This window comes from Marmota flaviventris, chromosome 2, assembly GCF_047511675.1.
Source record: "Marmota flaviventris isolate mMarFla1 chromosome 2, mMarFla1.hap1, whole genome shotgun sequence".
Lineage (NCBI taxonomy): Eukaryota > Metazoa > Chordata > Mammalia > Rodentia > Sciuridae > Marmota > Marmota flaviventris.
In genome coordinates, this window is record NC_092499.1 from 104,882,713 (window position 1) to 104,899,040 (window position 16,328).

Below are 16,328 nucleotides of genomic sequence, written 5' to 3' on the forward strand. Positions count from 1 at the left end.
ATGGACCCACTGAACAAATATCAAAATAAGCATGTGAATAATTATGAGGCCCTCTAACTTAACCTTCCCATATGACGACCCTCCTGCTTTAGTTCAGTTAGACTCACAAAGCACTGGTGAGTCCTCATATTTCTTTCAGTACACCCTTTTTCTTCTTCCATCCAGTAGTGAAAATGAATTCTCTGGTGAAGTAAGAGCTAAGGCTCTAATGTCAAAATTTCAGCTGTAAAATTCATTTGCTCATGAAGTAGGAAAGCTGTTGAACTTCTTTAAGCTTCTGTTTCCTCCTCTGTAAACTAAGGATGCTGATGATCGTGGTTTGCTCTTACAATTGTTGTGGATTTTCCCTACACTTATATGTAGACTATCTATATAAAGAAAGAGGGACACTGTCAAAATTATTGACAGAATTATTTGGCTCTCTGCTCAGTTCTAGCTACTAGAAGTGACTCATATCTGTATTATATGTGCCTGCTGTTTGTGTCTGATGATGAAAGTTGTTTCTGGTGGAGCCTCACATTTCCATTTTCAACATACTCAGATTTTCACATACCTACAGGAATGGTCATGCCGTGAATTTTATCTGCCCAGCCTGCATAATACCGAAGGGTTTTGATGACACCCTGCAAATCCACATAAAAAGCTTGCAGGAATGGTTTGCCACCATTTAGAGATTCCATAGTCTGTAGGAAAACAAATGAAGAGAAATTAAGTCCCTAGAACTTTCCAACAACATACTAAACTGTTTCTGGAACAAAAGGAAATAAAAGAGAAAGGATGCCAATGAATATAAATGTCAATGTATACCTGTTCAACTCTGGGTTTTCTAATACAGAAAATTCTAGTATTACAAGTCTTGTTGGTTGAATTTCTAGTAAACACCACAAAGAGTACATGTATGTATGTTCTTATATCTTTGTGTTTTCAGTAACCCCTATTCAAATACATAAATGCAAATTTCTATGATGATAATGAAATGTTCTGCTTATTTAACTAGCTTCTGTTATATTAATGATCAGAGTTGAATGGGCATTTTTTGGAGTCTACAGTAGTAATCTGAGTCCATAAAGAGAAATGGGGTCATGGGGTTTTCATGCAATTGATGAGAATATAAAACGTTCTCCACAGTTGCCAAGACCCCTGCTGAGAAATGGAATATTCACAGAGCACAGCAAGTTTATTTATTACCACCAAATAAACAAGATCTCCTCTAGGGAAACTCAGACTTTAACAACTTAAAGGCTGGTTTTTTTGTAAACATTTATGTTAACAACTATTATCTATTAAGAGTAAAGTGTCTGGTCCATTTAATAAAAATAGCAATATTAAACAGCTTTACATTATAAACATTATTATTTTAATAACATATTCTTAAACTGATTAAGTCTGTAACAAAAACAACAACAAATTAACACAATGGAATAAAGTTATTTTGAGTTGAGATATCCTAAAGGTATTATAAGTTTAAAAAATGAAGTAAACAAAAATATACATTTACAATTTCATGCTTTTCTCTATAAGGACATTTTATAACACATACTGGTATAAAATTATTTGATTACTGACAAAACTAAAAATGAAATACTCTTCATTCAATAAAATGAAAATACTATTTAGTGCAATTTATCTATCTACTATGTGTACAAGATGAAACTAATTTAAAAATATCATGTTATTTATCACTGTGTTCCTGCTCACCTTTATTAAAGGGAATCAAATTATTTCCCAGCACTTTTAGAACATTTATATGTTCTTATGGTGTGTATTACATTCTTCATCTAGCTAACACCGAGTCACGATCCACGCAGTTTAGAGTGAGGCAGAGTCAATAATCAGAATTTGAGCCTCCTAAATGGTCCCTGTGAGCTGCTGACATGAGAGTCATCTAAGAATTGCCAGCCCTATATTACCCTCAATTGTGTTTACTTCAGATGCCATGTTACCTTCCATTTCTTCCATTAGGAGCTCCCTTTTGCTTCAGAGGCTATCTCTCACAAAAATTATTTCTCCCACAGCTTGGGAGGATTTACAAGCAGAAATCTCATTTAAGTGTGGTGGGAAAAGAGATTTGGTCTCAGTGAGAGAAGTGGCAGGAAAAGGGAGTTTCAAGATATGAAAATGTAACTGTAGAAATAAACTATATCATCTTTAGTACATGCTGTTAATCCAATGTTGTAAATATTTCATATATGCAACTCAGACAAACATTTATTGGCCATTTATGTCCCAGGAACTGTGCAAGGAATACAAAGAAATAAATTATAATTTTGATTCTTAAGGAACTCAAAATCCAATGAAAAGACAAATATATACATCAGTATTTTCCGAGGGTTCCTAAGAACTCAGTTTTACATAGCATTGGTAGGTTAGCCAGAAAAAGTGTGTTGAGACTCAAATTTCAGAAGTACCTAGTGGGCCTTTTCAGAGCATTTAACATGCTCAGTGTCTTGTGAATATCCAGGAAACAGCTTCTTCACCATGGATCATCTTTCTCATAAAATGAATAAACACTGTTGAATATTTTAATAGACAAATGTTACATAGCCATAGTCCAAAACCATCTCCAAAAAGGAATAATTTTTGTTTCGACACCCTGAAGAGATCCCTGAGGGTAAAGTAAAGGGCCATTGTAGGAGGGACACATAGGAAGGGTATTAAAGCTTCCCTCCCAAGACACAAGTCCCAACAGCAATCTGTTTTCCCAAGCCAAGGGAAGGATATGGTACTATGGCTTGAAGGCCTTGGATAAGGAGTCCCTAAATATTAATTGATTAACTGTGGGCCATTCAGGGGGAGATCCCTGGCATTTTTGTACACATTCCTTAGTGTTTCCAGATTCCAAAAGGTTCGTGTTTTCTAAGATAACTTTTATTTTTAAGAAAATAGTAGCAACAAAACCCACCAGGGAAAAAGCAGCTTCTTATGTGAGGAAAATGATTATTCTAGTGAACAAAAGCTGCTGTGCCTACTGTCTCTCCTTTCTCTTGGCTCTAGAAAAATGGCATGGAAAATGGAGCAGAAAGTATGAGAGGTCCTTTGCTTTTGAAGGATTCTCTAGTCAAGGGGGGTTACTGCTAAACGGGTAAAAACTAGTTCTGATTTTCCAAAGAATCATTTGGTATTGGTCTTGTGCAAGCAGCCTGGAAAAGTTAGGCAAAGAAATTTTTAAAGATTTTTGTTGATTCTGAGAGAAATCCAAACTAATATTTTTGGACTATAAAAACACAACATCTAAAGATATTTTACACAATAAAAGTTATAGCACCAATATACAGAGCTCTATTTAATGAAATAATGACTCTCCTATTGCCTTATGCTTTTTGCTTTGTTTATCGGAGTGGGAGATGTGGAAAAGGAAGATCCTTACTAGTCATAGAATGCTGTTTTTCTTAAAAATGCAGTGAGAAGAGACACTCAGCTGATCTTCCACCTCCCCACTTGCTCCCCAAACTTGAATATGTCTAAGCATTCCCTGGGTTTCCCCCGATGTCTGCTTTACGGCATAATTTCAGAAAAACTAAGGAACACAAATTCCAGTGGGATGGTAAATCTAGGGTAAAGACTTCCTGTTTTCTTAGATTACTTACTGCAAGAAATGCCCTATCCCGTTCCACCAAGTCTGCAAGCTTGTCCAACAGACGTCCTCTTTCTGAAGCATCCATCCTTCTCCACACGGAACCAAGAGAGAATGCCAGGCGGGCTGCCTGCACTGCTTTGTCTATATCTGCCTGTTAGAGAGGAAGGGGCACAGCTGAATAAAAAAACACTCCAAATAAAAGATAAACCATCATCGTTCATGGAAAAAGTGACTCCTGAATGTCAATGATGGCATCTGGACAGGATATGCTTACTACTCTGTCTTTTGACAGTGGCTACTGCATAGGGAATCTTTTTTTTTAAGAAAGACATACCTTATCTGCTTCTTGAACTTCACATACTTGTTCTCCTGTGGCTGGATTATAGACAGGGAACACTCTTCCACTCTCTGAGTTCTGCCACTCATTGTTAATAAAGATCTAAAAGAAGAGACACAGAATGGGATTTGTGACATGGGTGATCAGAAGTCAGGTAATGGCCAAGAAGTATGGAAATATCATGGCAATAATACAAGTTCTGTATTCTTGTTGGTGTATAGTAGAAGTGTGGGATTTGAAGTGCTACGAGATACCCTAAACAGTATCCAATCCAGCCCCACCCCTAATTCAGGAATTTCTTCTATGATATTTTTGCTTCAATGTCATCCAGAGACTAAATACATTTCTTACCTTTAGAGAACATGTCCACTAATAAGAGACAAATAAGCTTAGGAAAGCAAGAGTCCTATGTACATATAAACCACACATTAAGAGGTTAAGAAAACAGTTACTAATAGTCCAAGCTCTGTGGATCAAAGCAACAGTCATCGTGCCTTAGATCCCAGTTTCTCTGTCAGAGGGTAATGACTTTTAAGATGGTGCTGGAATAAGAATGCACCTAATGCTTGGATCTTGAAGTGACTCTGGCCAAACTAACTAGTGAGTTAAACAAATTACACATATAAACCCAAGTGGGATTTCTTTCTCTTCAAGTGTAGGCTACATGGGTTAGCAAAGGAAAAGGAGTTATAACTTTCAAATAGGTCTCTCTCAGATTTCTCAAGAAGAGTGATTTTCTAATTTATGAAATGGAGATTATATTAAAATGGTGAAGAGGTTAATGATTTAGGAATTTACTCAAGCCAATTTCTCAAAAAAATTTAACAAATGCATTAAAGTATAAGGGAAAAGTTAGGCAAAGAAATATTTAAAGATTTTTTGTTGATTCTAAGAGAAATCCAAATTAATATTTTTGGACTATGAAAACACAACATCTAAAGATATTTTACTTAATAAAAGTTATAGCACCAAAATGAAAATTTCTAAACTTTTGAACCACTCAGCCAACTAATTTAGGACAAACAAAATGACAAATTGAATTATTATTCTCTGCCAATTTTCTTTTTGTTTTTACTAATCACAAATGAGGCTTAATAAGTATACATCTACACTTCTAAATACCAAATTATAGAAAACATCCCAAGGTTTTCTTTTCACATTTTCTCCTCAATTTGATACAACAATGAGCCTATGTGGAAGAAGGCACTAATTAAACTAAAGTTTTCTTTTTCTAAATGTTTTTTAAGATAAAGGGAAATAAAATAACTTAAATTTGCATAGTACTTAATACAAACATATTAAGCACAAAAACAATGGTCTTGTAGTTGTGTAACATTTTATAGTTTATACAGATTATAAACATGCTTAATATGACACCTTCATTTACTCAATAGATACTCAGGTATTTCTAGACAAAGGAAAGGCAAAGATGATTAAGATAGTTTCAGTCCTCCCAGGTCTTACATTCTTTACTATTTCATTAAATAGAGCTCTGTGTATCTCAGGATATAATGGTTAATTTTCCTAGTATGCAAAATGTTAAGATTTCTTCACTGTTATTATTTTTGGTAGACCCAACCACATCATACTAAAAAAATGACTGTGCTGACAACATTGTTAGTACAGATAATAAATATGCCCACTTGAACATTTTCAACTTCTCTGGGCAATTTAAAAAATTTTTAGTTCTGTCATTTTTCTCTGACCAGGCCTCCATGGAGAAAGGTTTATCTCAAGGAAGTTAGCAGGGAAAAGTACAAAATTAGGCCTGGAACACTATGATGCAGTAAATTGAGTTAATGACCAAAAGTGTATGGGGACAGAATAAAAGGAAACAGGAATCAATATGAAGAGGCTCCCCAATGGCTAATACTAAGATAATTTAAACCACAAAATAAATAATTATAGCAATGGATGCTTACCCATAGAATGACAAGGTGTCTGAGTTCATAATGATATAATTTTTAAATGTATAACTAAACAAATAGGGATAAGGAATAGCTCTTCATAGCAAATCACCACTTAACAGATATGAAAGAATAATGGAATTTGTTGTTCACCATTTGTCAAACACTACAATAATAATTGCTATAGGCAAAAATCATCAGTGGATGGCAAAATTAGTGGGAAAAAGTATAATGAAAAACTGGATGTTCATGTAATCTCTTAAATAATTTCCCTCAAGATACTCACTAATCACAAACGAAAAAACATAATAACTTTACATTCGAAAAATTTGGCCAACATCACCTTAATCAAGTGATCAAAGTTGACATCATTAATAATAAGAAAAATTGACATCATGTGCTCCTGATACAATACACCTAGAAAGACATCCATCACTTTTGTGGTATTCTTACCCAAAAGGCATAACTCATTTTAATCAAGAGGAAACATCAGTCAAATCCAAATTAAAACGTATCCTACAAAATAACTGGCCCATATTCTAAAAGTGCCAAGGTCATGAAAGATAACCTTTTAAAACTGTTCCAAATTAAAGGATGTTTGTGAGACATAAACCATGTAGCCTTGTATGAGCTCCTGGACCAGAAAAAAATAAAAGATATTATTGGGACAATTGGTAAAATTTGAATAAGGGGTTTAGGTTAGAGAATAATATTGTATCAATGTTACTTCCTGATTTTTACTGCCATACTATAGTTATATAAGGGCACTGGGGTGAAAGGTATATGAGATTTCTTTGTACTATTTTTTGCAATATTTTGTGAATCTGAAATTGTTTCAAAATGAAAATAAAAATAAGAATTTATAAAAACTAGTGTCATCTTTTAATGTCTTTCACACAATAAAGGCCCCAAACAAATTTGTTAAATGAAAAAATGAGGAGAAATACTTTTTTTTTGTACAAAAATTCTTTTACACGGATTTGTGTAAAATGAAATAAACAGTTCAAGATCTACATTAAAATATGGCCCAATGCTGTCAAATTATTCATTTAAATATTTACCTATTATTTCAACTTAAAGGCTTAGTAAAGTCAGTATGAAAAATGAAAAATCTGCTTTTCAGCTTGTCGAACTTCAGAAAAGGCATAAGGAAAAACATGGACTTTTCTACTCTAGAGCTCTTTGAAAGTACATAAGACTTGTGACCCTAGGTCAGACTGTTGGTCAGTTTCTTCATTTGTAAAATATACAAGTATTCGCTTATAATATTGTATGATTCTGTAATGCTGTAATTGAGAGCAAAAGAAACACATGGCTCATGAAAGAAGGTACCTGTCTACTCTAGATTTCTGAGAGGATAGAACAAATTAGCCCATAAACCTAACTTTCTTTCCATGGTTGTGAAGAACTGTTCATTGACATTTTATGGGTTGTTGTCGGTATTAAAAGACATAATGGATGTGGTAGGCACTTAATGTTAACTGGAATGGAATGTCTGCTGGTAGAGGACATGAATCACTGTCTAACATCTTTCCTGATAAGATTAGAAATTCAATACCTCCTGGGCCAAGATAAAATCTGAAACACTGAAGAATGAAGACTACATTTGGGTAACAAATATTTCTTATATCATGTTGTATTTAATATAAAGGATGTATGTAACATAAATGTTAAGATTCATCATATTAAAACCCTATGAGCACACCATTCAAGTTAGTAGCATAATTGTAGTTACTTGTGTATTCCTCCTGATGCTTTCTTCCAGCTTGATCTACACTGCTACTTGAGGTACCCACTAGACTGGATTCTTCATTTATTTATTCTTAGATATTTCCCTTTTCTTTCCCTAATATACTAATTATTAGAGCAGGTTTTCACAGGTACCTGTTTTATCAATCTTGTAAAATATACTGTTCAGTCATCTTGATTTTTAAATAGTTTATCTGCTTGTTCTATGATAATTGAAAGCTATGTTGGAATTTCTCATTTTGGTTTGGTGGATTTGTCAGCATAAACCTTAGCTCCATTGTTTTATCTTTATAAATGTGAAGCAATTTTATTAAGGAATATGTTTGTAACTATTAGATTTTTCTGGTAAACTAGTTATCATATAATATTACCCTCTTTATTACAATAAACTTTGGATCTTACAGCCTGTTTTGTTTAATACAGACTGAACACTCTTAATCTGAAAATTCAAAGTCTGAAATGTTTGGAAATCTAAAACTTACTGAATGCTGACATGAATGCTCAAAACGTTTCAGTTCTAGAGCATTTCAGATTTCAGATTTTTGGATTAGAAAAATCAACTAGTAAAGTTTATAAAATATTTCAAAATCTCAAAAACTCTGAAATCTGCAATAAGGAATACCTGCATTAGCTATTAACCTGTATTAGCTTTGGCTATCTAAGTTTTTTCTAAGCCTCATGTATCATTCCCCATCCTTTTGCTCTCAACTGTGTCTTTACTATTTTGATGTAAATAATGCAGCCTTAGATTGTATTTTATTAATAATAAAAATGTCTGTTAACTAGTGAGTTTAACACATTTGCATTTATTATGATTATGACATGTGTTATTTTTGGAAATGATGCTATGTGCCTTGCCTCATTTTACTTTCTATTTTCTCCTTTCTTGCTTCTTTTAGTTAAGGTAGGTTGTTGGTGTTTATTTTATAATTTAATTATTCCTTTGGAAGTTGCATACTGTTAATATTCTTTAAGTGTTTTTCCATAGTATTTTAACATACATGTTTAACAACCTGAAATCTAAAGGTAATCAATACCTTAACCCTGCTCCCAAACAACACAATGGCCTCAGAATGCTAAATCCAATCACTCTTCTCCGAGAAGTTTGTTTTACTAAAGTTTTATTTTATATATAAAATGACTTCTTATTTTAAAAAAGGTTTTTAAATTTTTATTCAGATTAATCCTTAGAATCTCATTTGATAATTTGGGGTAATGTATCAATTCTTGTTTTCCTGATCATGTATTTAATTGCACCCTCATTCTCAAAAGATATTCCAGATGAGTTACACAGTTTTAGGTAGTCAGTAATTTTTTCACAGCACTTTATAGCTATGATTCAAATATTTTCTATCTTGCAGTGATGCTTATAATAAATCTGCCAGAAGCTTCTAATCATTTGTTTGTTGATGACTTAGTGATTTGCCTTTTCTATCTTTCGCTTTTCAGGTTTTGCCTTTTTCTTTGGTATTCTTAAATTTCATCACAGTATGTCTAATAATTCTGTTTCTATTTATCTTGATATCTATTCACTATGCTTACAGTATATATGAATTTTTGTCTAAATTCTGGAATATTCTTAATCTTTATTTTTTTAAATAAAATTCTATTCTCTTCCTCAAGAACTCCAATCATTACACTTAAGTCAATGCTTAATGTCTTTTTACCACTCATATTTTCTATTTCCTTTTCTCTCTGCGCTGCAGTCAAAGAATTTCTTCCAGTTCACTAATTCTCACTTTACCTAGATCTAAAATGTTTATATTCTTATTTCTAAAACTTATGCTTTGTTCCTTTTCAAAACTGCCAAGCCATTTCTTTTGGCATTTAAAATTAATACACTTTAATTTTTAGAACAGTTTTAAATTTATAGGAAACTGAACAGATAGTATAGAGAGTTCCCACGTATCTCGTTCTCTCTCTCCATCGTTATTCTCTATGATTAATATCTTACATTAGAGTGGTACAGTTATACTAGGCTTCACTCTTTGTGTTGTAGCATAATATAGAGTCGCTTTGCTGCCTTAAAAATCCTGTCCTCCACCTACTCAACCCTCCACCCTTCTCCTAAACTCCTGACAAAAACTAATACATAGTCTTGCCTTTTCCAGAGTGTCAATTAGTTGTAATCATGGAATAGATTATTAATGCCTCTTCAGACTGGCTGCTTTCACTTAGCCATACACTTAAATTTCATCCATGTCTTCCTATGGCTTGATAGCTCATTTTTAAAATACTGCATAATATTCTATTATATGGATGTAACACAGTTTGTTTATTCACCTTTTAAAGGACAACCCTGATTAATCTAGTTTGCTTTCAGTCTGGAGTAAATATGAATAAAGCTGCTATTTAATACTGATTTGCAAGTTTTTGTATGGACATAAGTTTTCAACTTATTTTGGTAAAATGCCTGGGAGAGTAACTGCTGGATCATACATTAATACTATTCTTAGCTCTGTACAAAACTGCCCAATTGTTTTCCAAAATGACTGTTAGACTTTCTTTGCATTCTTGCCAGCAATAAAGGAGAGCTCCTTTTGCTCCACATCCTCATCAGTATTAGGTGTTGTTAGTCCTTTGGATTTTAGTCATTTTAATAGGTATGTAGAAGTATCTTTGTTGCTTTAGTTTGCAATTCTCTTATGCCATCTTTTCATATGCTTATTTTTTGTCTGCATATCTTCTTTGGTGAGGTGTCTATTTATACTTTTTTGTCCATTGTTTAATTGGGTTGTTTCCTTCCTTACTGGTGAGTTTTTAAAAACTCAGTAGTATACTTAAGATAAAAGTCCTTCATCAGGTGTATGTTTTGCAAATATTTTTTCACAATTGTAATTTGTCTTATCTCTTAACATTATCTTCTACAGATCAAAAATTCTTAATTTTAAGAAGTCCAACTTATCAGTTTCTTTCCCTGGGTCAGGCTTTTGGCACTGTAAAACTACGTTGCCAATCACAAGGTCATCTAGATTCTTCTCCTATGTTATCATTAAGAAATATTATAGTTTTGCATTTTACATTTAGGTCTATGATTCATTTGAGTTAATGTTTTTGTGAAAGGTGTAAGGTCAGTGTTTTGACTCACTGGTCTGTAGAAGTCTAGTTGTATCAGTACTGTGTGTTCAAAATTATTGCCTCCATTAATGTTAATGCTGCTTTGTGAGTCAAAGATCAGTTAACTATTTGTTTGGCTGTTTTCTCCCTATTCAACTGGTTTGTTTGTTTCATTTTGTTTTGTTGTCACTACCACACTGTTTTGATTACTGTAGCTTTCTAGTAAGTTCTGAAGTTGGGTAATGTCTGTCCTCCAACTTTGTTCTCATCCATCAATATTGTGTTAGTTATTCTGGGAGTTTTGCCTTTCCATACAAAACTTAGAGTAAGTTTGCTGACATCCAAAATACAACTTACCAGGATTTTTATTGTGATTGCATTAAACTACAGCTCAAGTTGAGAAGAAGTTACACCTTAATAATACTGAATCTTCCTCCATGAATTCTCTCTCCACTTATTTAGATCTCCTTTGAGTTCTTTCATCTAAATTTTCTGGATTTCCTCATTAATATCTTGTACATATTTTAATGGATTTATCCCTATTTCTCTCTCTCTCTCTCTCTCTCTCTCTCTCTCTCTCTCTCTCTCTCTCTCCCTCCCTCCCTCCCTCCCTCGATTTTGCTCTCGCTCTCTCTGGGGGAATGTAAAAGCTACTGTGTTTTTTTATTTCAAATTCCAATCATTCATTTCTGTTATATAGGAAAGTAAATAACTTTTGTATATTACCTTTGTATTCTGAAACTTTGCTACAATCTTTTATTATCCTAGAAGTTTTTTTTATTTGTTCTAATTAGTTATAAGTGACAGCAGAATGCATTTTGGTTCATTGTACCAAGGAGTTGTTTTTGTTTGTTTTTTGCTATAATCCCTAGGGATTTCAACATACATAATTGTGTCATAGGCAAAGATGATTTTATTTTTTCCTTCCTAGTCTGTGTACCCTGTTATTTCTTTTTCTTGACTTACTGCATTAATGAGGACTTCCATGATAATGTAAAAAGGAATGACAAGAGGGGAAAATAGGAGTGACAAGAGGGGATATCTTGTTCTAATATTCAAGGGAAAGCATTTAGTTCTCATTCATTAAGTAAGATGTTAGATGTAGATGATCTTTATGTAGATATTCTTTATCAAGTTGAAGAAATCACCCACAATTTCTAGTTTGCTAAGAGGTTTTATTTTGTTTTATCACAAAAGAGTGTTGTATTTTGTCAAATGCTGGGGTTTTTTTGCATGTAGAGACATGATCACATGATTTTTCTGTTGTCAGCAATATTGATGAAATACATTAATTGAAATTTGAATGTCAAATCAGTCTGGTATACCTGGAATAAATCTCACTCACTTGTGTTGTATCATTCTTTTTATACAATATTAGATTCAATTTGCTATTTTGTTCAAGATTTTTGCATCTTTTTTAATTTGTTTCTGGTACTGGAGATTGAACCCAGAGGCCCTTTGCCACCAACCACATCTCCAGCCTTTTGTTTTTGTTTTTGAGATAGGGTCTCCCTAAATTGCAAAGACTGACCTCGAACTTGCAATCCTCCCTGCTTCAGCTTCTGGAGTCTCTGGGATTATAGCTGGGTATATCCACATCTATGTTCATGAGAGATGTTAATTTGCAGTTTTCCTTTCTTATAATATTTTTGTCTGGTTTTGGCATTAAGGTATGATGGTCTTATAAAATGAATTAGTATTCCTTCTGGTTCTATTTTCTGAAAGATACCGTAGAAAATTTATATGCTTAGTAGTAGTTACCAGTGAAACCATCTTTATGTGATGCTTTTATTATTGGAAGGTCATTAATTATTGATTGAATTTCTTGAATAGATGTAGATTTATTGAGATGATCTATTTCTCTTTGTTTAGATTTTGGTAAAATGTGTCTTCAAAGGAATTTACCCATGTCTTCTAAATTATCAAAAATGGCATAGAGTTGTTCATAATATTCCTTTATTATTCTTCTACTGTCCATGGCAGTAGCAGTATTGGCTTCTCTTCATTTCTGATGTTAGTAATTTGTGTTTTCTCTCTCCCTTTTGGTTAGTCAGGCTAGATGTTCAGCAATTTTATTTTATTTACCATTCATATTTTTTCTTTGTGGTCTTTAGATATACATGACAATACAGTGTATTTTGAAATATTCAGCCATTTTATTGATTATTTTCAAATTTAACCAGTCTATGGTTTTATTGATTTTCTTTGTTTTCCTGTTTTCAATTAAATTGATTCCTGCTATAATTATTATTTTCTTCTGTTTGCTCTGTTGTACTTTTCTCCTAGTTTCCTAGAGTGCAGCTTAGAACATTTTTTATCTTCTAATATATTCATTCAATGCTATAAAATTCTCTCTAAATGCTTTGTTAGTTGAATTCCATGAAATTTGATATTTCATTTTCATTTTGTTAAAAATATTTTTTATTTCTCTTGAGACTTATTCTTTAGAAGTATGTTATTTAATCTCCAAATGTTGTGGAATTTTTCAGCTATTTTCTGATCTAATTTAATCCCATTGTGGTATGAGAGTATATTTTGTGCTATTTTTACTGTTTTAAATTTGTTAAGGTATGTCTCATAGACATGTGGTCTACCTTGGTGATGTTCTATGTGAGCTTGAGAAGAATGTATACTGTGCTGATGCTGGATGGATATTTACAATTCCTACAACTGGTGATTGGCATATTTCCCTTTAGAGAAGATCTAACTTTCATATTTTCCTTCATCCCCCTATTCATTTTCAGTTCACTGTCTTAATTAACAAACACAATAAAAGTAATATATATATATATATATATATATATATATATAGAACTCACCTCATTATTTATATTTAATAGTTTAATATTTAATATTATCAATATAGATAAGAAAAATAAATAAAAGGCAAAAAGGTTAGAAATAAAAGAATATTGTCTTTACTCTAGGATGACATGATTGTCCGTGTAGAAATTCCTAAGAAATCAACCAAATGCTGGATGGGTAAATTTAGCAAAGTTTTAGAATACAAGATCAATATACAGTCAGCACACTATCAGAAAATCAATGGAAAACCAACTTTAAATACATAAACACACATACACATACATACATACATATTCATATATACTCATTCAAGACAGTTGCATAGTGACAGAAGGAATCTTTAGACTATATTGTTTAGTTTACTTCCAAAATGAAGAATCTTGTCCAGCACCTTTGGCAGCAACTATTAACATTTTAAAATATAAAGTTTCAGAAGTGGTAGTCCAAAGGAGTTTTAGACTCTAGTCACAATGCAACAAATTTGTAAGAATAAGGGACCTGAAAAACTTACTTTCCACATACTCCCCCGCTGTGAGGCAGGTTGATAGAATACAAATAGCATAAATTAGAACTGAGAAAGAAAGGAATATCCCTGAGTAGAAATTTACCTCCACAGAAAACAACAACTATGAAATGATTATTAGAGGGCTACTCCAAGCATGGAAATGCTTGTAGGTACTACTGAAAAATCCACAGAAGATGTGTACTCTGGAACTTATAATAAAGTTTCAAAGATAAGATTACTTTCAAGAAAGTTAAATAATGCTGTATACTCTGATTTAGTGCCAAGATGGATGGTAGAGATAAGCATCACAGGAGATCACTTCAGAGAAGGGAGGGATTGGTGTGGTGTGGCTGACATGTTAGACGAACACTTCAGGGAAACAAACAATGAGGGAGTCCAGTCTGGGGTAGGGAACAGGAAGGGTAGAAGAAAGAAACTCTATCCCTAATAAAATGCTTCAGCTGCCCTATCAGCCTCTCTTCCTTGACTTTGGCTCTTCTCTGAGGATCATCTGATACCCTGGTTTAAGAAGTGTGACAGAGAAGAAAGAAACGAAGTTGAGCTTCTCTCCTTCCCTTCTACAAGTCCCTTGACCTTACAAAAAGCTCAAAAGATTGAGCTGCCCCTGGCTTCTCAACACCAGCCTCTATCACAACACTGTCCTGAAAGTAAGCATAAAATCTTCAGGCAAGCAAGGCCCAGAAATCATGAAAATCCTTAAGAAATGAGAGAAATAATCAGAATCTAATGCATAAAGGTGGTCAAGCAAAGTCATAGACAGTAGGAACACACTAGAAAACAGGAAAAAAAAGAAAGTTTAACATAAAGTAGTCAACATCTATGAAGAGTAGTGGAAAAAAGGAGTGAAAATACTATGGAGAAAGCAGGAAGAAAAGATTTAAAAGATAAGGAAAATACTGAAAAAGAGAACAACAATTTTGATAAAAATACACAATTCTGTTAGAACAGAAGAGAAACAATAAAGTGAGAAGGGAACCAAGAATAAGGGAGGTGGGGGCGGGGTCAGAGGGAAAAGAGAACATGACAGGGCAAAGAGAAATTTTCACCTTTCGTGAAAGCTAAAAATGGAGACATTTGGTATTTTGAAATACGCAATGCTGAATAATTAGCTATATTTTCTTTTTCTTCTTTTTTTTTCACCATAGAAATACTGTTAGAAAAGCAGTAAAGCAAAGCCAGCCACAAAATAAGGTAATCAGTGCATGAAAAAAAAAAAAACTTGACAGTCACATCCTTGGGCTATCAGAATCCTTTATTTGCAGATACATAAGATCATGCTCTTGGTTTTGATCAATTTCTGTGTTTTGCCACTATCTTACACAATGGAGAGGGAACTGTACTATAGGAGAGTGCAGTATTCCTTGGGAAGTAATATCCTGATATTCCTAAGTATATATACCTAAGGGAAAAGGTTCTGAGACATGGGCTTCACCAGGCAGGTACACATGCCTATAAGCCCAGTTACTAGGGAGTCTGAGACAGAAGGATGGAGAATTCAAGGCCAGCCGTAGCAACTTAGTGAGACCCTCTCTCAAAATTTGAAAAATTATTAAATAAAGAGCTGGGGAGGTAACTCAGTGGGAGCACCCCTGGGTTCAATCCCTGGTACTGAAAAAGTAAATAAATAAATAAAGATATGGATTCCTATGGTTTCTTCTTATTAACGCCCCTTTCCCTCCCTCCTTTCTTTCATTTTTAATATCTGTCAATAGTATCTTCTGAGTGTTTACTATCTTCTAGAAGTTGTGCTTACTAGGGTCTCCTTAAATTTTTGAATTTTCTTTCTTAGCCAGTAAATTATGTCTTTCATCCTAAACATATCTGCCTATCTCTAGTGTATGCTCCCAGTGGTTAAGAGGGCCAAAGAGGTTCCTGTACTAGTCATCCCAAGAAACAAAGATTTATACTAAAACATATAAATAACAGTGAAGAGAAAATAAATGACTCTGTGCTTCATTCACTTGTAGAAAACATATTTAGCTAAAACACACCCAATCATGTATAATCTGGGACCTACCTATTCTACTGTCCTACAATTCCCACATCTGTGCTACTGACATCTGTTTTAGGAAAAATAGTAAGAAGCAGTCAACTTGAATGAGCAGCCTTGACAGAGGCACAGTGAATTACAGCATCTGTTGCTCTGTTGAAGCAACATGGCATTGGAGCCAAGAACACACCAATGTCAGTTGTGACATATTCCCAAATTGGAAGAAACTAAACTTGCCATCAGTGTTGTGGCAGAAGGCAATGGGAATTGCTACTGGTAATGGTTAATGTTCATTTCTTCCTGTTCCACTTTCTATAAACAAGGTAATGCCTATACAAGCTCATTACTGTAAACTGAGCACATTTAAATTGGCAGTAAAA

The 16,328-nt window shown here is 33.5% G+C and overlaps 1 protein-coding gene across 2 annotated transcripts in view; it reads right to left on the bottom strand.

Moving 5' to 3' along the window:
* The window catches only part of Aldh1a2 (aldehyde dehydrogenase 1 family member A2), an 89,346-nt gene that overhangs the window by 46,651 nt on the left and 26,367 nt on the right, over positions 1-16,328 (bottom strand). For both annotated transcript variants that reach the window (XM_027926022.2, XM_071608312.1), the window contains exons 2-4: positions 3,912-4,016; positions 3,588-3,728; positions 554-683 (exon numbers count right to left, since the gene is read on the bottom strand). In XM_027926022.2, coding sequence (XP_027781823.1) covers positions 554-683; positions 3,588-3,728; positions 3,912-4,016 — 376 coding nt within the window. The remainder of the gene's footprint in view (positions 1-553; positions 684-3,587; positions 3,729-3,911; positions 4,017-16,328) is intronic.